This window comes from Moschus berezovskii, chromosome 8, assembly GCF_049115385.1.
Source record: "Moschus berezovskii isolate FMDL1 chromosome 8, NW_MosBer_1.0, whole genome shotgun sequence".
Lineage (NCBI taxonomy): Eukaryota > Metazoa > Chordata > Mammalia > Artiodactyla > Moschidae > Moschus > Moschus berezovskii.
The window spans coordinates 53,065,303-53,089,800 of NC_142467.1; the positions used below are offsets into that span (position 1 = coordinate 53,065,303).

The 24,498-nt window shown below is 42.0% G+C and overlaps 1 protein-coding gene across 1 annotated transcript in view; it reads right to left on the reverse strand.

Moving 5' to 3' along the window:
* STK32A (serine/threonine kinase 32A) overlaps positions 1-24,498 on the reverse strand; it is a 145,765-nt gene that overhangs the window by 24,497 nt on the left and 96,770 nt on the right. The window contains exons 6-7 of the mRNA XM_055428832.2: positions 11,157-11,194; positions 3,350-3,439 (exon numbers count right to left, since the gene is read on the reverse strand). Coding sequence (XP_055284807.1) covers positions 3,350-3,439; positions 11,157-11,194 — 128 coding nt within the window. The remainder of the gene's footprint in view (positions 1-3,349; positions 3,440-11,156; positions 11,195-24,498) is intronic.

Here is a 24,498-nt window from a genome sequence, read left to right on the forward strand (position 1 = left end):
TTTACCTGTTTCCTACTGTTAATAGCCATTTGGGTTGTTTTCAGTTGGGGCTATTTTGAACAAGGCTCTCATGAATATTCCTGCACATATAAGATTCTTCTAAGTCCACCTATCTTTAGGTTACATTTCTGGGAGGGGAAATGCTGGGGATGGGCTGCTCATCTTCACACATACTAAACAGCATCAAACTATTTACCACAGTGGTTGTACCAATTAACATTCTGACCAGCAATGCATGAGACTTCACTTTGCTCAACGTCCTTATCCACACTTGGCATTAACTAACCTTGTGACATTTTCCAATCTATTGAGTACATAATGGTCTTCCCTTGTGGTTTAAATTGGCATTCTCCTGATTACTAATAAGCTTGTCCACATTTTAATACATTTATTAGCTATCTGGATTTCCATTATTTGGTTTGCTTTTCAGATTTTAAAGCAACTAGACAGTAGATTTTGGGCTTCAAAATCACTTCGGATGCTGATTGCAGGCATGAAATTAAAAGACGCTTGCTCCTTGGAAGGAAAGTTATGACCAGCCTAGATAGCATATTAAAAAGCAGAGACATTACTTTGCCAACCAAGGTCCGTCTAGTCAAGGCTATGGTTTTTCCCGTGGTCATGTATGGATGTGAGAGTTGGACTGTGAAGAAAGCTGATCGCCGAAGAATTGATGCTTTTGAACTGTGGTGCTGGAGAAGACTCTTGAGAGTCCCTTGGACTGCAAGGAAATCCAACCAGTCCATTCTAAAGGAGATCAATCCTGGGTGTTCACTGGAAGGACTTATGATAAAGCTGAAACTCCAATACTTTGGCCACCTCATGCAACAAGTTGACTCACTGGAAAACAGTCTGATGCTAGGAGGGATTGGGGGTAGGAGGAGACGGGGACGACAGAGAATGAGATGGCTGGATGGCATCACCGACTCGATGGACATGAGTTTGAGTGAACTCCGGGAGTTGGTGATGACAGGGAGGCCTGGCGTGCTGTGATTCATGGGGTCGCAAAGAGTCGGACATGACTAAGCGACTGAACTGAAACTGAGACAGTAGATTCTGGTCAGGACATGAAGAAAGTGTCCAAAACTAATATATAAATTTAGTGCAACAGAAATAATTCATGGAATTTATGAAAATGATTCTAAATTTCCTCTGTAAAATATGTGAAAAATAAAGGTTTTCTGAAAAAAGGATAGAGGGACTTGCATCTGTTAATCTGTATTATAAAGCTATAATAATTAAGATTTATTGATAAAAGTCACAGAATATAAATGCTAGTACATAAAAATACTTAGTTTATGATGAGCATGAATATTTTAGTTAGTTAAACTCTAGGTGATCCTGATTATATTCACACAGACCAAGGGAGGGGAGAAGGAAGGATTGGAGTGATTGGAAAGAGCATGCAGGTAGAGGATGATGAATTCAAAAAAGCAAATCTTCCTTGTTGGGTGAAGGTACTTAAGAACTGGCAGATGGTCTATATTCTTATTGCCAGAGCTGAGGACCTGCTGTATAATATGTTTAGCATCTTACATTAGAACATGTTGTATATTCCTATAAATTTCATTCAGTATTTCATCCTAGTTTTCTTTTTTTTTTAGAATTTCTTTCTGGTTCATTGCTAATTATCAGAAACACTTTAAAAATAGTGCTAGTGAATATCTGTTAGGTAGATTTTACCAAATTATTGGGAACATAACTTTCAAAAAAAGAAAGCAGACATCCACCTCTGATAACTCTTAGAAAGATTCCCATCCAAAAATCAAAGGCAAGAACAACTTCTTGATGAAGATATAAGTGCTGACAGTCAGATATTAATTTTTAAAAATAAAACTAGAAATATTTCTAAGAGCTTAAGCTTAGCCTACCTCATTTGGCTTACAACCATTTAAGAATCATACATACATATATTTTAAAGTCTCTCTATCTCTCTTTTAGGGAGAAGCTTGATTTCCTAAAGTCAAAAAGAGCTGCTTTAAATGTAGGCTTTTTCAATTATTAGCCATGTGATCTTGAGCAAATTATTTCTTATTCTCCTCATTGTAAAATGGTGATAATTACAGTTTGCCTCACAGGGTTGTTGAGAAAAATAAAAGAGTCAATGAATGCAAAGCATTTAACACATTGTCTGATCCCTAGAAGACTTCCAATAAATATTGGTAATTGTTAATTATAAGGATGAGGGCAGCAAAACTTGACTGGATTCCAATTTCTTAGCTCTGTGTGGTGAAAAAGACTGGAAATGCCAATTTTGAGGAGAATCAAATTATACGGGCATTGTATTTAAAATCACTGGGGAGAGAAAAGAAAGATCATCTTCCTTTACTCCTCTCACCATGGAAACCAGGCCTAGAAAACCCAGATGCACATTTTCTGATTTGGCTTCAAGAAAATTGCCCTTAATATGGAAACCCAGGAAACCTGGGGGATAAACTCAGACCAGCAGGCTTGGAGATTCCTTTTTATCATTTGGGTACTGTGGATTTGGGGCAGAAAATAGACTGTATGGTATGTGTCCATTATTTTAAAAGTGACAAAAGGGACTTATTATCCCTGCAGATAATTGGAAGCCAGGAAATTTGCAGGTGTTCAAATATCACATAAAATCAGGCTTATTTTCCCACACAGATGACTTGTTTTTCCTCTCTCTTTAGTTCTGCAAGTAAGACAATGAAATATTGAAAGAAGGTGGCAATGCTCTTGCCTTTAATTTCAAATTCAAATATTTTGCCTGCAAACTGCTCATGTGATTATAGTGATGATAAACCTAAAACCAAAATTATAATGGGAAGGTACTTTGTGAACTTACATCCTTATGCAGGAGTATGTAAATCATGGTTATAGTAATACTTATATCATTTATTACCATCCCACTTATTGCTGTACCTTCTCTATTTGATTCTTTTTTTTAAAAAACTCTTCTCACTAAAAGGTAAGCCCCAAGGACTGTAGACCTTGTCTGTTTTGCTCCCAACAGGATCACCAGCACATAAAACAGTTCTAAGTACACAGACGCAATGAGTAGGTATTTATTGAATGAACTATTAATATTCTTCATCAGGAAGTAGGTAGAAACTGTCCTCAATAACTCATAAACTAACGTTCTTTACAGGTAGTCCATGGCGCCCTCCTGAATCAAGATCAGACTAGATGCTTGCTAAAAGGAGATTCCTGAGGTTCACCTCAGACCTGTGAAATCAGAAGCTCTCCAGGTAAAGTCAGAGAGAGACTTGTCATTCCTAGCTGCAAGGCCCTACAGATGACTGGGCCTTCAGTACATGGTGTCCACAGGAATGAAGAACAAAGCTCTGCTCTTAGTGGCTCCGGCAGCTCAGGGGACCCATACCCATGTAAGGCTTGGTGCCGGCCACAGTGGTGATCCGCATCTCCCCGGGCAGCATTGTGGCAATGTTGAAGTCTGTGATATGCACGTGCCCTGCGAGAGAAGAGGGTCACAGAGAACGTTAGGAGCTTACTTTGTACATTCTTTTTTTCCTCTCTCTTTAAAAAAAATATTTTTTTTATATTGGAGTATAATTGCTTTACAAAGTTACACTAGTTTCTGCTGCTGCTGCTGCTAAGTTGCTTCAGTCGTGTCTGATTCTGTGCTACCCCATAGACGGCAGCCCACCAGGCTCCCCCATCCCTGGGATTCTCCAGGCAAGAACACTGGAGTGGGTTGCCGTTTCCTTCTCCAAAGCATGAAAGTGAGAAGTGAAAGTGAAGTCGCTCAGTCGTGTCCGACTCTTAGTGACCCCATGGACTGCAGCCTAGCAGGCTCCTCCGCCCATGGGATTTTCCAGGCAAGAGTACTGGAGTGGGGTGCCACTGCCTTCTCCAACACTAGTTTCTGGTGTACAACAAAGTGATACTAACCTTTTCATATCATGATCTATCTCCTGGAGGGGGGATGCTTTAAGACCATACTTACTGGCCTTGAGGACAGAAAAATTGTGCTTTTACTGCCTGTAGCCAATCACAAATGGCATAAAAGAATTTATAAACTAATGAACATTATATTCCATTTGCAATTGGGTACAGGCAGTAAAAGCTCACCATCAACTCTTCAGGAGCCAGGTCATGCTATGAAAAGGTTAGTGCTGGTTGTAAATTTGTAGTTCAACCTCAAAATGTTTTAACCTTGGTCTTTAAGAGCTCACGCTCTAGTAAGTTCTACTTGGGCAATTTTTGTCTATTGGCATCATTTTAAGTTGGTACAGAATGTGAGTATCAAGAGAGGGACAGATAAGAACTATTCAAAATATCAAATTTCCAAGCATCTCTTATGGAATCTTTTAAAGAGACAAACATTAATACAAACAAAACATGACTGTGGATACACACATTAATCAATATTTCTTTGCCAAGAAAGAGTTCTTTCCTCTCCTTGTTTTTCTGAAATATCATTGGTAGTTTTTTATCTGATAGCTCAGATTGTCCCCCAGTGATCACCAATAAAATAATATATCAAGGGAAAGTAGGAGAGAAAAGTCAAGTTCTACTTTTAAAGAGGCGGTTTAAAGAGCCCTAAACTGGGAGCTAGGTGAGCTGGGTCCTGCCTTGAATTCTGCCCCTAAGACTTTGTAGACTTGAGGTTGCTTTCCTGTGCTGAATGTAAGTTTCCCTTTAAAAAAAAGGAACGGGCAGACTCGATGATGTCTAGGGTCTCTCCTCAGCTTTAATACTCATGGCAATAACGTGTGGGTCTAACAGTCAAGTTCAGCAGAGAGCAACCCCTACAGAGTGAATTAGTGTCCTTGTGCTCACCAGAAGTAGGAAAGCACATTATCAGCTGCTCAGGCAGACAAGCTCATTGTGTTGGTTGGAATGCATGTCGTGTGCTTTGAGAGGATCTTGGAAGTGTTGGCATTTCCATTTGCATGCTTCTTTGGTTGTGATGAGATGTGGTGGTAATCGGAGGGGGTGCTAAGGGATTGTTCTTCCACACCCCACAGACCCCACTCCCCTTTCCAACTTAACTGTCTGCTCCCCGGTAGCATCCAGCCCACTCCTAATGATAAATCTCACTGTCTTTATCACCAGGGTTTTGTTTGATGCAAAAAAAGTGTTTTGTTTTTATCTGATGACATTTTAATAAGGTAACAGTAGCTGAAAGTGAAGGCATTCTTGCATAAATGGTTCCAAAAGACGATTTCAAGAGCTTGCACGATCGTAATATAGGTTGTTTCAGTATTTTCTTTCTCTGTTTCCCCCTCATGTTCAAAGCACTGGCTCCTTGGTTCACAAGGTTTGATACAAAATAGGGGAGTCTGGAGACTTAGTGGTTAAGAGCTTATTCTCTGGAGTCTGATGCCTGACTTTAAGTCCCAGCTCTACCACTGATTAGCTGTACTACCTCAAAAAGGTAACTGATCCTGACTGTAAAGTTGGGATGATAATAGTGGTCTTCTTATGAGGCTGTTGGGAAGATCAAATGAAATAATGCTGTGGAAGACTTAACTCAGCATTTCACAGGAAGTATGTATCATCCAATTGTTGCTATTTGTCATGATCAGATGCTCTGGCGTCATTTTGCAAAACACATGTGCCTGGACTTCTCTCTCCTAAGACCCCAGTGCAGTGGGATGGGTGGGAGAGCCAGGTATCCAGGTTAAAAATAGTACCAAGAAACTCCACAGGTGATTCAGATGGGCAGCCAGGCATGGGATCCTCGACTTTAGCCTGAGTAGGTGTTCTAAGCCAACTCAATCCTGAGACTGACTATGCTCAAGTAGAAGTATTGGGATGGCCAAAGAGTTTGTTCAAGCTTTTCCATATGCGGGTATGGAAAAACAAGAATGAACTTTTTGGCCAACCCAGCAGAAGATAGAGGATGCTTTAGAACCATTTGGTTCTCAAAACGTGTGGTCCCCAGACCAGCAGCATTAGGAACATGATAGGAATGCAGACTCCTGGGCCCTGTCCCCACCTACTGAATCAGAAACTCTGAGAGTGGAACCCCAGTGTTTAAAAAAGCTCCCCAAGTGATTCTGATACCCAGTTCATTTTGAGACCATGCTTTTAAAAGAAGACCTGGCTTAATAGAAAACCTTGACCACAGTTAGTACTCATTATATTTCTTTTGAATGTGGCTGAAAGACTGTTAATTTTATCATATAAGTAGTATTTGAATTTGTATGATTAATTGCAATTTTCAAAAGGTTTTCAAATACTTTAGCCTAGTTAAGTCATCCCTATTTCAGAGAAGAGCTGCTTGTGGCTAAGTTCTCAGTGTTCAGAAGTAGCAGAGCTGAAATTAGGATCTAGCATTTGGTCCAGGATTCCTTTGGTGAGTTATGAATTGTCCAAAGACTTTTTGTACTGTATCATAAGACCAAGATCTGAAGAAACTCAAAGCACTACCTTCTGATTGGCTCAGGGTTCTCTTACCAGGATGTATAGGAAACAATTTGGAGGAATTATCTGATGGTCAACATCTACTAGAAACTGCACCCTAGTGCTCTCAAGCTGACAAGGAAAGCAGAGCCTCATGGAGCCTATGGCCACCAGTTCGATATCTCAGCTCCAGGCCCAGGATGCTGCTGTACTTCCCTTGGCTCACCTTGGGGACCTTTCTGCCAAGTTCCCCTCTGTGCTGTGGAAATGAATCTGAGTGCTGGCTCACAGAGGAAGCTCTGGTTGCCCCACTAGCAGAGGGACATAGAAATTGCTTTGGAGTGAGGGACCCCTCTGGCTTTTCCCATAAGTCCTGGCCCCGAGGGAGCCTTAGATCAGAGTTTCTCAACTTGGAACTGACTGAGAACTTGGACCTGTTCATCCTGTGTGGTGAAGGGCTGTCCTGTGCATGGTGGAATGCTTACTTGCATCCTTGGCCTCTATCCACCAGATGCCAAAAGCACTTCCCACTCCTGGATGATATTATACTATCAAAAATGTCTGCAGACATTGTCTTACCTCTGCAGGGAGAGACAGTAGAACAAAAGCATCCAGTTAGAACCACTGCTTTACTGTGAAGTTTTCAAGTACAAGGCCCAGAACTTCCTGATTGAGCACCCTAGGGAGCCATCTGCCTGTTCTTTTCAGCTCTGTACCTTGAGGCACAGAATCACATTAAAAATCGGAGCTCACAGTATTGAGTCACTGAATTTAGTCATCACTGCAGTCATTATTTATACTCTTTCTTACTGTGCATGTGTCCAGCCTGAGGATGTTTCTCAACACAGCCCTCAAGGACACCATAACCAATTGGTTGGCATGGCTCCTAGCTTTCAAAAATTTCCCTAACTCAAAAATGGTGCCACAGTTTTCTAGGATTCTTATTAAAAATTTATATCCTTAGACACTTGCTGAGATTTATAAATCTGATTATCTGGGGCTAAGGTACAGTGTCCTACTGTGTGTGTCTGTTATATATAAAAATGCTATACACTTGATTTTTAGGTACCTTTTGGGACTCTGCAAAGAAGAAACTATTAAAGTAGCAGGCTCGGTTCTTCCTCACATCCCTAAACTGAGTTTTTGCCTTTCTCTGTTTCCTGTGACAAAGGAGGGTATCAAGAAACCTAAATTATAGATAATGTGGTAATTGTCATTCTCTCAGATATACCAGGGAGACGTGATTCTTCCTTTGTAGGCAGAACTTATTTCCTGGATAATTTAGGGGAAAACACAAGAATCTTAGACACTATGGAACTGATAGAGTTGGAAGGAGTACTTAAGTTGGTAGGACATAGAGACCATATATCAGAACAGTTGGTTATGAGCCATCTAAGAGTCAGTGCCATCTCAGGCTCTGAACTAGTGAGTAAGCCATTTAAGTAGAACAGTAAACGTATGCTCTAAATTAAAAAATAATTAAATTCTGATGTATAAGGAATGTTCATTCACACTGGTAGAAGGACTCTCCATTTACAAAAGGATTTGGTTCCTTCAAATATCAGTCTTTTCTGATGAACATGAACCAGTATGACTCAGTAAGAGTAATACAAAGTTTCTGCCTGTTACTGATGGTACTGAATTTAAATATAAGCCACATGGTGTAATACACAATTCACTTGGAGAAATGGGAATAGCAGGTGTATCAGAGAGGAGCAGTTATCCTTGCAAATGCTAAATCCCCATGCAAGAGGCATATATGAGCCACCAGGAATTTCATGTCAGAGTATTGGGTTGGCCAAAAAGTTTATTTGGGTTTTTCCATTACATCTCAGGGAAAAAGCCAAAAGAACTTTTTGGCCAACCCAATAGGCAGTTGGGTTGACCAACAATGCCTGAAAGCTAGGTTTTTCGAAATTTGAAAAAAATGGACAGTCAATAAGCTCAAAAAATTATTTTTTCCAGAAGAGATCCCTATGACAATGCTTAGAAAATGACCCTCAATCTTGTTTGTTTGCATCTCTCTCTCATTCACATACCCAGTCCTTCCCAAGACAGCGTTTCTCTAATTGACTGCAATGATTCTCCAGTTGAGTTTAGGATGGGAATAAAATACAGAAAAGCTCCTCTTAGGTCACTGTTCAAACCCCAAAGTTTAAGAGTAAAAGTATCTTTGTAAATAGTACACCAGGTAACAGCTGTAGACAGGGAACCAGGCAGCATGGGTTGCTGGCTTGCAGTCCCTAAGCAGCAGAGCCACAGTCCGACCAATAATAAAATGCCCTGAAAAAGTGGGCGTTAGCTTCCTATATGCACGAGGGAAAGTCAGAACAGGCCATTGAAAGTACAGTTACCTGAGAATTAAGGGTCAGACAAAATTGTTTAAACACAAGACCTAGAAAGTATATTTGTACAATATTTGGTATATCCCTTTTGGAATCAAAATATCAATAATTCTTTAGTAAAGTCAAGTAAGGATCCAGCTTTCAGTGACTCTGCACCACCTGGGAAACCTTATCTACAATATCACTCCATTAATTTTCCTGAGGGTAGTCTCTAAGGGTGTTTACGCTTGAAGATTAATTTATTCCTGGATCTTTCTCCTAATCTACAATCACCAAGTTGATAAGAAAATGAGAAAGAGGAAGACTTTGAATGACAGCTGGATGACCTCACGGTAGAAATAAGATGAGGTCACACTGGAGATCCAACGCTGAAATGTTGTTCTCCAAATGGAAGGTGACTTTTGCAAAGGTTTTGGTTGATAGGATCAATATGTCTCCTTTCAGGATTCTGACAAATATTCAAGCAATACACTGGGCACAGAGGCAAGCAGTTGAGAAAGAAGTGGGGACAGAACCTTAAACCAGGCTCTGTGTGACCAGTGCTCACCTTCCCAAGACTGTGTTGGGCACACAAGGCACCTTTTTCTATCATGTTGTGCAGAGGTGGCCTCTAGTGGCTCGGGTTGTGAAGCTGACAGCTGTGAAGCTCACAAAGTTTATTCATACCAGCATGAGGGGGATCCTGCTTCCCACTGAAGGCAGAGATAGCTGGTGTTTTCAGGAAAGTCACCTTCATGCTGTCTTACCAGTGCCCACATTTCTGAGTTTCAGAGAATCTGTTCCCACATGTCAGAAGCAGTAAAGGGAAGGAAGAAATAAGGCGTTGGAAGAAAGTGGAAAAAATCTTTTCAGACAGTCCATAAATAAATAATGATGCTGAGCTTTGAAATTAGAGGTCATACAGAAAAGCATTTCTTGGCACTCAAAGCACATGTGGCAAACCAGGTTTAAAATGCAATTAGGTAAATAAATAATGAACCACGGATAGTCTGTGGAGTTTCAGTCCCACTTGTAAATCCCTTTTGTAAAAGTCAGATGAATACAGAGCTTTGCAGATTTAGGACTCCCTCACCCAGCAGCTCTCTGAAAATTTAACAAGGATCTTATTGCCTCTGTAACATTTATAACATGCAGGCTGTGTGTCCTACAACTCTGTACTGATGTACCGATAAATCCAAATGCCCATTAAAATAATATTAGGAGGAGATTATACACATTTAATCACTGTTGGCCAAAGCTTTTTCTACAGGACATTTTCAGTCAGTGTTTCTTGAACTTCAGGTGTTCATTTTTACCTTCATGGTCACTGCCTTATCCTTCCAGGTACCACATAGGCTCTTACCTACTCTGTATGTTTCTTTAAATGGACTGATTTTTTGTTAACTGAAAATGGTTGAACAGAAAACTCAGTATCTCTTATATAAATGTAAAAATTTGCCCTGATGAGAAGGAAAGCCTAAAAACAGACAAAATGAGAACAAAATAATGTCATGAATCTCTACGTAGATACTATTGCCTACCGAATGCTCTATACTTGAGGTCTCTTCTGTCTTTATGGGAAAAAAAAGGAAGATAATTGCTATAGAGATATTAAGGCAAACTAGCACCCTCAAACTGGAGTGGTTTTCTTGAAGAAATCAGCAGAAATGGAAAAAAAGAGAACAACTTTTTCCTTATGTAAATTCAAGGCTATTTATGGGTGTACTAGCGCAGTAGTCTCCAACCTTTTTGGCACCAGGGACCAGTTTCGTGGAAGACAGTTTTTCCACAGATCAGAGCGGGAGGTGATGAGGAGTAGGGGGGCAATAATGGTTTCAGTTCAGTTCAGTCGCTCAGTCGTGTCCAACTCTTTGCAACCCCATGAATCACAGCATGCCAGCCCTCCCTGTCCATCACCAACTCCCAGAGTTCACTCAAACTCATGTCCATTGAGTCGGTGATGCCATCCAGCCATCTCATTCTCTGTCATCCCCATCTCCCCCCACCCCCAATCCTTCCCAGCATCAGAGTCTTTTCCAGTGAGTCAACTCGTCGCATGAGGTGGCCAAAGTATTGGAGTTTCAGCTTTAGCATCAGTCCTTCTAATGAACACCCAGGATTGATCTCCTTTAGAATGGATTGGTTCGATCTCCTTGCAGTCCAAGGTTTAGATGGAATGAAACTGATGGAAATTGTTGTGGAGCAGCAGATGAAGCTTAACTAGCTGGCCAACCTCTCTCCTGCTGCTTTGCAGCCTGGTTCCTAAAAGGCTGCGGATGGCTACTGGGCACCCCATACTAGTGTACTGTGCCACTGCAAGAAATGATAAAGTTCCCCCATATGGTCCATCCCACCATTAAATATAGTTTGTACAAACAACGCAACTGAACCAAGCAAGACACTTTTTCCATGGATAGTACTCCTCTGCTGGGGCTAATCAGTTTGTTGCACATGTGTATCAAGTGGTTGATTGCAAACAAATCATTTACTTACCATGTTCATCAAGCAAAATATTGTCAGGTTTCATATCCCTAGGGGAGGAAAAAGAAAAGAGAAAGCAGCTCATAAGAAAGCAGAACTATAGAGTCAGACCAGACTGAGCAACCGAACAACAACAAAGGATACAGATCGAAATTCTCAAGAATGGTAGCTAGGGTTGAAACAATGTGCTAGCCCTTCATCACAGTCTCATTGAATCCTCACACTGAATTGAGATGATAACCAGTAATACCCCCAATTTCTAGATCAGAAAACTGAGGCTTAAAAAAGTTAAGTCACTTAATCCAAGGTCACAGAGCTGGTAAACAGAAGAACTGGGCTCTGAACCTGGGTCTCTTTCATTCCAAAGTGCTCAGACCCTTAAATTCTATAGTGGGTTATAGCCGAGCAAGTAAGTATTACTCCATAGATCATAGGGCATTTACATTGTCATAAGGCAGTAGTACTAATCATCACTGTTGTCTGTGTAACTCTAGAGCTACACAGATGAAGTGAACTTAAAGACTATGAGAAAGAAAATGGTCTATGATGTGATTATACTTTTTTTTTAAGAGAAATAATGGTTTGTTCATATTCTCTACACCTTAGGTCTTAACAAAACATAAATTAATGGGTAGTAAGTCTTGACTGAGATGAAGCAGAGAGACACACTATGAAACTTCAGATTCCTGAATATAGATTGATGAAGATGCTAATGATATAATGCCTCTGATCTCTTCTAGTTTTTCACAAACCAGGAAAGAGGGATCCTATGTAACTCAAAAAATACCCCAGGCAGAACCTTTTACATTACATTTTCAAAAGTGTGATTATACTTTCAACTTGCAGGGATTAGAATCTTTCTTAGGATGATGTTAATGCCTCTAGTGACTCAAAAAGTCTTATTCCCAGGGTTGCTAATTAAAGAATCTGGACCAGTCTTCCATGCCCTAAGAAGTTCCTTAAATCCACAGAAAGGAATTCAACCCACCCTCATCTGATGAAGGGAGTAGTTTAATGGTAGATACTCAGAGGTTTGATGGTAAATACTTAGAGGATTGGTCTGTAGAATTTCAAAAGTCCTCAAGAAACAAATATTACTGTAAGCAGTGTCCTCAGTGAGAGCTCTGCTCTGCAGCTCATAACAACCCTCACTCTTCCACACTCCTGCTTTCACTGCCCTTCCCTAACAAACCATTAAAGCCCTTCAACCCAAATTCACAGAAGTCATTAGGGCAGAAATTCTGCAACAGGTTTGGGATTACATTTGTCAGCCTAGTCAAGAGGCTTTTATGTTTTTAGAATAAGGTGACCTGAGCCTTTGACAGACGAAGATTGTCAGAGTCCTCTTTTCTTGACACTATTAATGAATAACAAGCCTCTTACCTACAGAGAGAACCATGTGCCCTACCCAACAGGCAGGTACATGGGTACTTTCATAAGGTTTAAATATCTTCTCATTTAGTTCATTAGTTTCTTAAAATTAGTTCTGGATTCATAAGTGATCATTTGTGGCTGTGGCAAATTTTTCTCTTGTTCAGGGTACAATTTATTAGAAACGCAGAGCAGGAGGTGGTTTCAAACTGGATGTTTCTCTGGCTAAAGTCTCAATATTTCAGACCCCATCCCATCCCCTCTGATGGATTTCATTTCAAAAATTATCAAGTCTAAACTCATTCATATAAAATAAAGGCCCTCTTAGTCTGACTCCTGGGCGACAGCCACATGGAGTACATGGAGTCTCCTAAATGCTCCCTCCATCCCTTCACTTTCTATTGTTCCTTTGTGTGAATCAGAGCCTTGACCTGCTACACCCAGAAAATTCAGATTCATCTCTCACCACATAGCTCAGATGCCACTTCCTGCAGGGAGCCTTTCCTGATTTTCCATTTCTGAGTCAGTGGCCCCTCCAACATGCTCTGCATGTATGCTTCTTTCATCATAACATTTATCATACTTCTATTAATTTTTTTCTCCAATTGGATCATGAACTCCTTGATGGCAGGGACAGCTTCTTGATTAATATATAAGCTAGGATATACAAGAGCACTGTAGCGCACCATCAGACACTCTGCACTTAAAGCTCAAGGTAAGCCAGGCATTAGGCTCTTGCCACCTCTTTCAGACTGGCATCAGTGAGCATCAGGTAGTGTTTACCAGATAAGGAGGAGGCTCTGAGGAACTCTACCAGGAAGGGGGAGGCAGGATGAACATAATGATTTCGTGGTCTGAATTTATGAGGGTTTGCTGGGAGGAATGAACTGCTATGGGTTTGTCACTTTATGGGCTTTCTATTAAATTTCTAGACATCGTGAAAAAAAAAATTGTTATAGCCACGCTTTGTTATATCCACTACTTTACCCAGAAACTAGCTTAAAGAACAGCACAAAGATCTGACAGGTCATATTTTAAAGGTGGTATGTCCTACTTCAATCTGATTTTCATATATTCATCAAGTATTTGTCCACTTTGATAAGTCACTGTGTTAAAATATGGGAAATAGATACATGAGATCTGGGGATCCCAGGGATGGAGTGTAAGAAAGGTTCATAAGGAACCTTGTCAAAGGGGTTCAAAGTGGTAAAGAGGTATGTTTATTACTAAATTCAGAGAAAAAATATGAGAAAACAGTGTTTCTCTGTAGAAAAGGGAAAGTAGACTCTTAACAGAAAAATAAAGTATATAATCAGAGATTCTGAGTACACAATTTTTCTCAAAAGTGATGAAGTACCCTCTAAGTCACTAAGGGTGAAGGGCAGTGTGATAAGACTGTTTGTTCTTAAACAGTAGCAGGAGAAAGGAAATGAAAATAAACCCAGGTGCTGTATTAAAATTTCTTCTAGAACAAGGTGAGATTTTCTAGTTCAGAAATGCAGCACCACCTCTTATCTTTTTCATCTTTTCCAATAATCCTGAATGGTTACCTTCATTTAAGGCAATCTATGGCAACCCAGTCCAGTATTCTTGCCTGGAGAACCCCATGGACAGAAAAGCCTGGTGGGCTACAGTCCATGGGGTCGCAAAGAGTTGGACACGACGGAGCGACTTCACTCACTTATAAGATGGTTTAGCTGGGTAATTACCAAACATCGCTATTCCTAAAGTCATCCAGGCAAGCTGAAAATATGCACCCTGATTATTTATTCATTCCCATCTCCTTAATCATTCTTCTGCCATCACTAGAGCCTACCCTCTGTGCAACATGATCTGTCTCATATACCTTTTATTGCCAACCCTGACATTGCCAACCCTGAAATTTTCTGCCTGATGTTTCCATCTGTATGTTTAGCAGCCATGATAAATATAAATATATGTCCTAAAGAGACCCTTTGATATCCATCACATCCAACAAAAACACCAAAACCCTCTTATCCCCAAGTCCCTTAGCCCAGTATACCATACCAATATTCTCCCATTATAAAAACAAAAACCTTGGGAGATCATTATTATTTCTTCTCTTTCTCTTAACTCATAATACCAGCCCCTCAGCAGCCTTGATAATTTGACCTTTAAAATACAATTATCTAAGACACTATGATGGTTCTTCAAAAAAAAAAAAAAACATGAAATTAATACTCAATCCAGTAATTCTGCTTATGGGTATATACCCCAAAGAAGTGAAAGCAGGTATTTGAACAGATATTCGTAAAAAATAAAATGCTGATATGTTCTCGAACATGGATGAACCTTGAAGACATAATGCTAAGTGAAATATGTGAGCACAAAAGAGCAATTATTATATGATTCCTCTTATAGGAGAGCCTTAGATTGAACAGTCAAATTCACAGAGAACTGAATAATGGTTCCCAAGGACTGGGGGAAAGAAGGATGGATGATTTATTGTTTAATGTTTATAGCGTTTCAGTTTGAGATGAAGAAAAAGTTCTGGAGATGGACAGTGGTGATGGTGGCATAACAGTGTAAATGTACCTAATGTACTTTTTCACTTAAATACGGTTACAATGATAAATTTTATGTGATGTATATTTTACTACAGTGAAATACCCACAGACACAAAAGAATTACCATCTCCAGAACCACCACCATAATCTTTTAGTTGAAATTTGTAATAATACCTTGTTCCTGCTTCTCCTCTTATTCCCTGACAATCCATTATCCACACAGCACCCAGGGTGGGGGTTTTCATTACACACACCTTCCCTGCCTAAAGTCCTCCACTGGCTCCTAACCCACATGGGATAAAATCTGAACCACTTACACCTGGCCTTATATGACCTGCAGATGCTCTAGTCCTGCAGAACCCTGAGCTACATCTCATCACATCCTCTCCCTGACACACACCATGCTCCAGCCACGCTGGTCTTCTTGGTCCCCTTTGAACATTGCCCCCTCTACCTGCAATCCTGTCCCCCTGCATGGCTTGTTTCTTCTTGTCATTCAGATCTCAGCTAAAATATCACATCCTCCAAGAAGTTTCCTGACCACTCATCTCCATCTTCAACTCTTCCCCTCCATCTTATCTTCAGTACAATACTATCATTATGTATTTTTTCTTATTTGTTCATTATTTGTCTCCCTCCCACCCCTCTGAATGTAATTTCTCAGAGAAAGGACATCTTTTTTTGTACTGTACTGTTCAGTGCTGTAGCTTCCAAGTTCATCAAAGTGCCCAGAATAAAGTTAGTGCTTGAATAAATATTTGTCAGAAAAATGAGTGCGTCTCCAACTTCTGGAATAATAAGCCACGTCTTTCTTTTTCTTCTAAGAAGAGAAAAACAAAAGCAAACAAAAGAACAAAAGCAAAAGAACAAGAACTACAACAGCAACAAAACACCCTCCATCTATGCCTGTCTGTCTTAGTTGCTCAGTCATGTCTGACTCTGTGTGACCCCATGGACTGTAGCCCGCCAGGCTCCTCTGCCTATGAAATTCTCCAGCAAGAATATTGGTTTCCTCTTCCATCTATGCCAGATGCACTGTATTTGCTGTTGGCAACTAAAAAAACCAATGATTTGGGGAGGACTGATGCTAAAGCTGAAACTCCAATACTTTGGCCACCTCATGCGACAAGTTGACTCACTGGAAAAGAGTCTGATGCTGGGAGGGATTGGGGGCAGGAGGAGACGGGGACGACAGAGAACGAGATGGCTGGATGGCATCACCGACTCGATGGACATGAGTTTGAGTGAACTCCGGGAGTTGGTGATGGACAGGGAGGCCTGGTGTGCTGTGATTCATGGGGTCGCAAAGAGTCGGACACGACTGAGCGACTGAACTGAACTGAACTGAAGAGCACTGAAGTGCTGAAGGAACATACACATTCTGTAGAAAGCTCTCATTGCATCTTGACTTGATGAAACAGAAAAGGCCAGGTCCTGCTGAATCAGCTGATTCCTATTGTGGGGACTATAAAGAGAAGAGTGGAAATGCAGCTCCCTATGGCAGGGTTCAAGGCGGAACTGATATGTCTGCTGTTCTCACTTGAATGACTTTAACAAGACATTAGCAGGACTTAATAGGCTAATTACATCCCTTCACTAAGCCTACCCTGGAATCAAGTTGCTCACCCTGCAATATGACATGGGGTATTGTGAGAAGACGGAACAGGAAAATCTGTGTATCCAAACCAAACTCAACTCCTTCAGTGTCCCACAGCTTTCTGACAGGTCCATGGTTTGGGTTTAAATCTTCGTTACATAATGCTCTCTTAGATCCAGTACTCTCAAAGTTCTTGAGAGAGGAAAATATTATAATATTTTATTTATACATATTTATATAATATTATCATACAATATTGTATTTGCTATACCTATAATATATTAATTATGGTGTTTCATGATGGCTATTGGTCACCTAAATAGACCCATATTAAGAAAAGAGAGGGGTGGGGGTATGAGAGTGTGATGGGAAATTGTGAGCAAAATTACATAATTTAGAGCAGGAGGCAGAAGTGAAAAGGTGCCAGGATTGGATTATTAAGACCCAAGTATCATCCTCCAACTTTCTGACCAACTGGTTGCTTCAGCTGAGAAATAATTGACATATACTTGTTTCAGGTGACTAATTCTTTTTGTTGTTCAATTCCAGCCTTTCCCACAGTTTGTTCAAGGGAGTATTAGTTACAGAAGCCATTACAAGGAAATAAAGGGACTGAAGGCTTTCAGACTGTGCTGGTAAAGGGCCTCCACACCTATGGGGAAAGATTGATTAGTAATGCCTGCTTGACTGCAGGAAAAGGTGTTTGAGGCTAGTCCATAATAATGTTTCAAACTGATGTACTTCCCATGAGTCATGAGAGTGGTTAGAGTTAATATTTATTGTCCATGCTGCAGCAGGCACATGGCAGGCACTTGAGAGACAACGTTGATCTTACTGCTTACAACAATAATATCCATAACTCAGATATTACACCCATTTTTGCAAATGAAGAAGGGGGAGCTCAGAGATGGCTCAAGATTAAAAGTAAGACAGAACTGGAATTATAATCAAAGATTGAGAGGTGCAGTCTTAGTTTATATTGCAAATATTCATATCTTACTCCGTCTCAGCAGAGAATGTCCTAACATACCCAGGGGTCTGAGGTGTGGTTAAAATTAGTCTGCATCAAGTTTAATTTTTTCATAATTTCTATTTATGAAAATCATATAGACTTTGCACCCAACTCTATAATATTAATATATCCATATCTCTTTTAATATAAAAATAAAATTCTATCTTTCTTGTTCTGGATAAATCTATTGTTTAAGGAAGATGAATCCCCAATAGTACATTAGTACAGACACTCCAGTTTGAGAAGTATGGCCATGTACCACCATCCCAGAAACTTGAGATTTTTAACCATTTTGTAGTCTTCGAAGGCAGAATATTTAGATGACAAGGCTTCCTGCCTTACACTTTTGCATTAGTCAGCTGTGCTCTTCATTACCAATGTTTTCTTTAATTTGGATTCACATAGCTAGAATCTTCAGTAACATTTATGCATTCTGCACCCAAGGAGGCAAAGACACAGAGTAGCTATCACTCAGCCACAGAGACTGGCCTGAACTCAGGTCTCCTGGGTCTTCCATTCAAACCCAGGAGATCGTAAGTAAGGAAATGTACTAGTTAAAGGAAGGAAAAGAGTCTACAAAATAAGAGGAACCAGAAAGGAAGAAGATCAGTTGTAGTCCATTGATGGTAACAAATAACGTCTGTCATCTGAATGCTGGTGGAGGCACATAAGCAGAACCTAAGAGACTCCTGTAGGGTCAGGAGTTAGCACTCTAGCTGCTGGATCAAGGGAGTTTGTGGGTGAGAGAATAGAAGACAGGACAAAGTGGGGCACGAAAGGAATTGGGTAACAGGAAAGCCCAGGCAGCAGCTCCCTACCAACCACTACACTGAAATACAAGAATTTTAGTAGTTTTACAATAGGTATGGCTGTACCAGTATACAGACTAAATATGTCATGTATATGGTATATGGTATTGTACTGTGTAATTGTGTGTGTGTGTGTGTGTGTGTGTGTGTGTAGAATAAAGTTGGTAACAGTCCCAATCACAAATTGTTCTATCCATCTATCCACCTCCAGGCATTACTAGGTTTATTTGGGAAGCAGCAGAACCTAGATGTTGAGAATGTGGGCTCTGGAGTCAGATGACCAGTTTCAAATCTCAGCTGAAAATTTTCTAGTTCTGGGACCTTGGGCAAGTTGTAACTTTGTATAATGTACATTATGATTGCCTTGGTAACATGCATTGTTCATTCTCTTAATCATTTCAGTTCATTTGTGTATTTAACCTCTCTGCCACACACACACATATACTGTAGTCCCTTTGTTTTGGGGAAATCTATCCCATGCTTGACTTCAGGAGACAGTTCTATGACTCAGGGCTAAGCTACTGAGAGTGATGCCACTTCATAGTCCTGGTTATTGGTTCAGGAGTGGGCTATAACCCTATTTAAGCCACTGAGCAGGGAGAAGAGTTATGCTATGGGCCTCTGAGGAAGAAACTTCTTTGCTGTCCTGGAGAAAGCTTCCAGAAGGTGTGTGATTCATGGAATTTAAAGGGGTTAGCATGGAGTCCAAGGCTGAGGTGTTGGATGAAGATAGCCTATGAGTCCGGCATACATCTGGACTTTCAAGTATCATAAGATAATAAATCCCCTTCATTGTTTAGTCTCAGGTGAATTAGCTTTCTATTGAGACTAGAAACATGTTGACTTCCTTGAAGCAACCCGAGAGAGTTCCTGAAGTCCCCGTCCCAACTCGAGAATTGCCCCCTGCTTCCCGGCCCCGGCGGCGCAGACGCGACGCGAGAGACGCCGGCCCCGGCGGCGCAGACGCGACGCGAGAGACGCCGGCCCCGGCGGCGCAGACGCGACGCGAGAGACGCCGGCCCCGGCGGCGCAGACGCGACGCGAGAGACGCCGGCCCCGGCGGCGCAGACGCGACGCGAGAGACGCCGGCCCCGGCGGCGCAGACGCGACGCGAGAGACGCCGGCCCCGGCGGCGCAGACGCGACGCGAGAGACGCCGGCCCCGGCGGCGCAGACGCGACGCGAGAGACGCCGGCCCCGGCGGCGCAGACGCGACGCGAGAGACGCCGGCCCCGGCGGCGCAGACGCGACGCGAGAGACGCCGGCCCCGGCGGCGCAGACGCGACGCGAGAGACGCCGGCCCCGGCGGCGCAGACGCGACGCGAGAGACGCCGGCCCCGGCGGCGCAGACGCGACGCGAGAGACGCCGGCCCCGGCGGCGCAGACGCGACGCGAGAGACGCCGGCCCCGGCGGCGCAGACGCGACGCGAGAGACGCCGGCCCGGGCGCAACGAGCCACGCAAAGAGGTGCGGCCGTGAGGAGCTACCCCACGCCTGAGGCCAGGGCCGGCGGCCGAGAGGAGCTACCCCACGTCCAACAGGCGGTGGCTGTGCGGGCGCAGGAGGGCCGAGAGGAGCTACTCCGCGTTCAGGGTCAGGAGGGGGGGCCTTGAGGAGATACCCCTCGTCCAAGGTAAGGTACAGCAGCTGCACTTTGCTGGAGCGGCTGTGAAGAGATTTTCCACGACCAAGGTAAGAGAAACCGAAATAAGACGGTAGGTATTGCTAGGGGGCACCAGAGGGCAGACAAACTGAAATCATAATCACAGGAAACTAGTTGATCTAATCACATGGACCACAGCCGAATGTGGTCCCCTGGAGAAGGGAATGGCAAACCACTTCAGTATACTTGCCTTGAGAACCCCGTGAACAGTAACAAAGGGCAAAATGATAGGATACTGAATGAGGAATTCCCCAGGTCGGTAGGTGCCCAGTATGCTACTGGAGCTCAGTGGAGAAATAACTATAGAAGGAATAAAGGGATGGAGCAAAAGCAAAACCAATACCCAGTTGTGGATGTGACCAATGATAGAAACAAGGTCCGGTGCTGTAAAGAGCAGTATTGCATAGGAACCTGGAATGTTAGGTCCATGAATCAAGGCAAATTGGAAGTGGTCAAACAGGAGCTGGCAAGAGTGAACATAGACATTCTAGGAATCAGTGAATTAAAATGGACTGGAATGGGTGAATTTAACTCGGATGACCATTATATCTACTACTGTGGGCAGGAATCCCTTAGAAGAAATGGAGTAGCCATCATGGTCAACAAAAGAGTCCGAAATGCAGTACTTGGATGCAATCTTAAAAATGACAGGATGATTTCTGTTCGTTTCCAAGGCAAACCATTCAATATTACAGTAATCCAGGCCTATGCCCCAACCAGTAATGCTGAAGAAGCCGAAGTTAATCGGTTCTATGAAGACCTACAAGACCTTTTAGAACTAACACCCAAAAAAGATGTCCTTTTCATTATAGGGGACTGGAATGCAAAAGTAGGAAGTCAAGAAACACCTGGAGTAACTGGCAAATTTGGCCTTGGAGCACGGAATGAAGCAGGGCAAAGGCTAATAGAGTTTTGTCAAGAGAATGCACTGGTCATAGCAAACACCCTCTTCCAACAACACAAGAGAAGACTCTACACATGGACATCACCAGATGGTCAACACCGAAATCAGATTGATTATATTCTTTGCAACCAAAGATGGAGAAGCTGTATACAGTTAGCGAAAACAAGACCAGGAGCTGACTGTGGCTCAGATCATGAACTCCTTATTGCGAAGTTCAGACTTAAATTGAAGAAAGTAGGGAAAACCACTAGACCATTCAGATATGACCTCAATCAAATCCCTTATGAATATGCAGTGGAAGTGAGAAATAGATTTAAGGGACTAGATCTGATTGATAGAGTGCCTGATGAACTCTGGACGGAGGTTCGTGACATTGTACAGGAGACAGGGACCAAGACCATCCCCATGGAAAAGAAATGCAAAAGAGCGAAATGGCTGTCTGAGGAGGCCTTACAAATAGCTGTAAAAAGAAGAGAGGCGAAAAGCAAAGGAGAAAAGGAAAGATATAAGCATCTGAATGCAGAGTTCCAAAGAATAGCAAGGAGAGATAAGAAAGCCTTCCTCAGTGATCAATGCAAAGAAATAGAGGAAAACAACAGAATAGGAAAAACAAGAGACCTCTTCAAGAAAATTAGAGATTCCAAGGGAACTTTTCATGCAAAGATGGGCTCGATAAAGGACAGAAATGGTATGGACCTAACAGAAGCAGAAGATATTAAGAAGAGGTGGCAGGAATACACAGAAGAACTGTACAAAAAAGATCTTCACGACCAAGATAGTCACGATAATGTGATCACTGACCTAGAGCCAGACATCTTGGAATGTGAAGTCAAGTGGGCCTTAGAAAGCATCACTACGAACAAAGCTAGTGGTGGTGATGGAATTCCAGTTGAGCTATTTCAAGTCTTGAAAGATGATGCTGTGAAAGTGTTGCACTCAATATGCCAGCAGATTTGGAAAACTCAGCAGTGGCCACAGGACTGGAAGAGGTCAGTCTTCATTCCAATCCCAAAGAAAGGCAATGCCAAAGAATGCTCAAACTACCGCACAATTGCACTCATCTCACACGCTAGTAAAGTCATGCTCAAAATTCTCCAAGCCAGGCTTCAGCAGTATGTAAACCGTGAACTCCCAGATGTTCAAGCAGGTTTTAGAAAAGGCAGAGGCACCAGAGATCAAATTGCCAACATCCGCTGGATCATGGAGAAAGCAAGAGAGTTTCAGAAAAACATCTATTTCTGCTTCATTGACTATGCCAAAGCCTTTGACTGTGTGGATCACAATAAACTGTGGAACATTCTGAAAGAGATGGGAATCCCAGACCACCTGACCTGCCTCTTGAGAAACCTGTATGCAGGTCAGGAAGCAACAGTTAGAACCGGTCATGGAACAACAGACTGGTTCCAAATAGGAAAAGGAGTGCGTCAAGGTTGTATATTGTCACCTTGTTTATTTAACTTATATGCAGAGTACATCATGAGGAACGCTGGGCTGGAAGAAGCACAAGCTGGAATCAAGATTGCTGGGAGAAATATCAATAACCTCAGATATGCAGATGACACTACCCTTATGGCAGAAAGTGAAGAGGAACTCAAAAGCCTCTTGATGAAAGTGAAAGAGGAGAGTGAAAAGGTTGGCTTGAAGCTCAACATTCAGAAAACAAAGATCATGGCATCTGGTCCCATCACTTCATGGGAAATAGATGGAAAAACAGTGGAAACAGTGTCAGACTTTGTTTTTTTGGGCTCCAAAATCACTGCAGATGCTGATTGCAGCCATGAAATTAAAAGACGCTTGCTCCTTGGAAGGAAAGTTATGACCAACCTTGATAGTATATTAAAAAGCAGAGACATTACTTTGCCGACCAAGGTCCGTCTAGTCAAGGCAATGGTTTTTCCCGTGGTCATGTATGGATGTGAGAGTTGGACTGTGAAGAAAGCTGATCGCCGAAGAATCGATGCTTTTGAACTGTGGTGTTGGAGAAGACTCTTGAGAGTCCCTTATACTGCAAGGAGATCCAACCAGTCCATTCTAAAGGAGATCAATCCTGGATGTTCATTGGAGGGACTGATGCTAAAGCTGAAACTCCAATACTTTGGCCACCTCATGCGACGAGTTGACTCATTGGAAAAGACTCTGATGCTGGGAAAGGTTGGGGGCGGGAGGAGAAGGGGACGACGGAGAATGAGATGGCTGGATGGCATCACCGACTCTGTGGACATGAGTTTGAGTGTACTCCGGGAGTTGGTGATGGACAGGGAGGCCTGGCGTGCTGTGATTCATGGGGTCGCGGAGAGTCGGACACGACTGAGCGACTGAACTAACTAACTAACTAGAAACATGTTTGCAGTAAGCTTCTGAGACTCAGTCATCCTGAATCTGTAAATTGAGGACAGTAATAGTATCTGCTTTATAGAGCCATTGTGAAGCTTTAGTGAGATAGCACATGCAAAACTTTTAGTTTAGCATCTGACACATAGTAATTGTTCCAACTAACTTTCAGAAAACATTGAGCAAATAATTGGGTAGTATTAGTGTAGCAAGGGCCAGATAGTAAGAAACTGATGTTTAACTGATGCAAAAAACTAACTCATTGGAAAAGACCCTGATGCTTTCAATGCTGAAAGATTGAAAGCAAAAGGAGAGGGGGCAGCAGAGGATGAGATGGGGCAATGGATATGAATTTGAGCAAACTCTGGGAGATAGTCAAGGACAGGGAGCCTGGAGTGCTGCAGTCCATGAGGTCACCAAGAGTCAGACGCAACTTAGTGACTGAACAACAACAAATATCTTCTTACTTTTATCATCAATGAAAATGCTATTTTTTAAAAAGTACCAGCTGAGGAGATCAAACTAGCCAGTCCTAAAGGAAATCAATCTTGATTATTCACTAGAAGGACTGATGCTGAAGCTGAAGGTCTAATACTTTGGCCACCTGATGCAAAGAGGTGACTCATTAGAAAAGGCCCTGATGCTGGGAAAGATTGAAGGCAGGAGGAGAAGGAGACGACAGAGGATGAGATGGTTGGATGGCATCACCGACTCAATGGACATGAGTTTGAGCAAGCTCTGGGAGATGGTAAATGACAGGGAAGCCTGGCGTGCTGCAGTCCATGGGGTTGCAAAGAGTTGGACACGACTGAGCCACTGAACAACAACCAGCCTAATAGCTAGAACACATGATTTCTTGTCTTAGCCTTGTCTCTGATTTGCTTTGTGACCTTCATATCACTTGTTTCTCTGGACCACAGTTTTAACATCTGTTCCAGGGTTGACAAACTATAGTCTGTGGCCGAAATGTAGCACATCATGAGTTTTTTGTATGGCTATAAGCTATAAAGGGACTTTACATTTCTAAATGATTGAAAAATCAAAGATGAATGCCATTTTATGACAGAGAATCATGTGAAATTCAGATTTCAGTATCTGTAAGGTTTTATTGCAACACAATCATGTTCTATGCTTCCATGT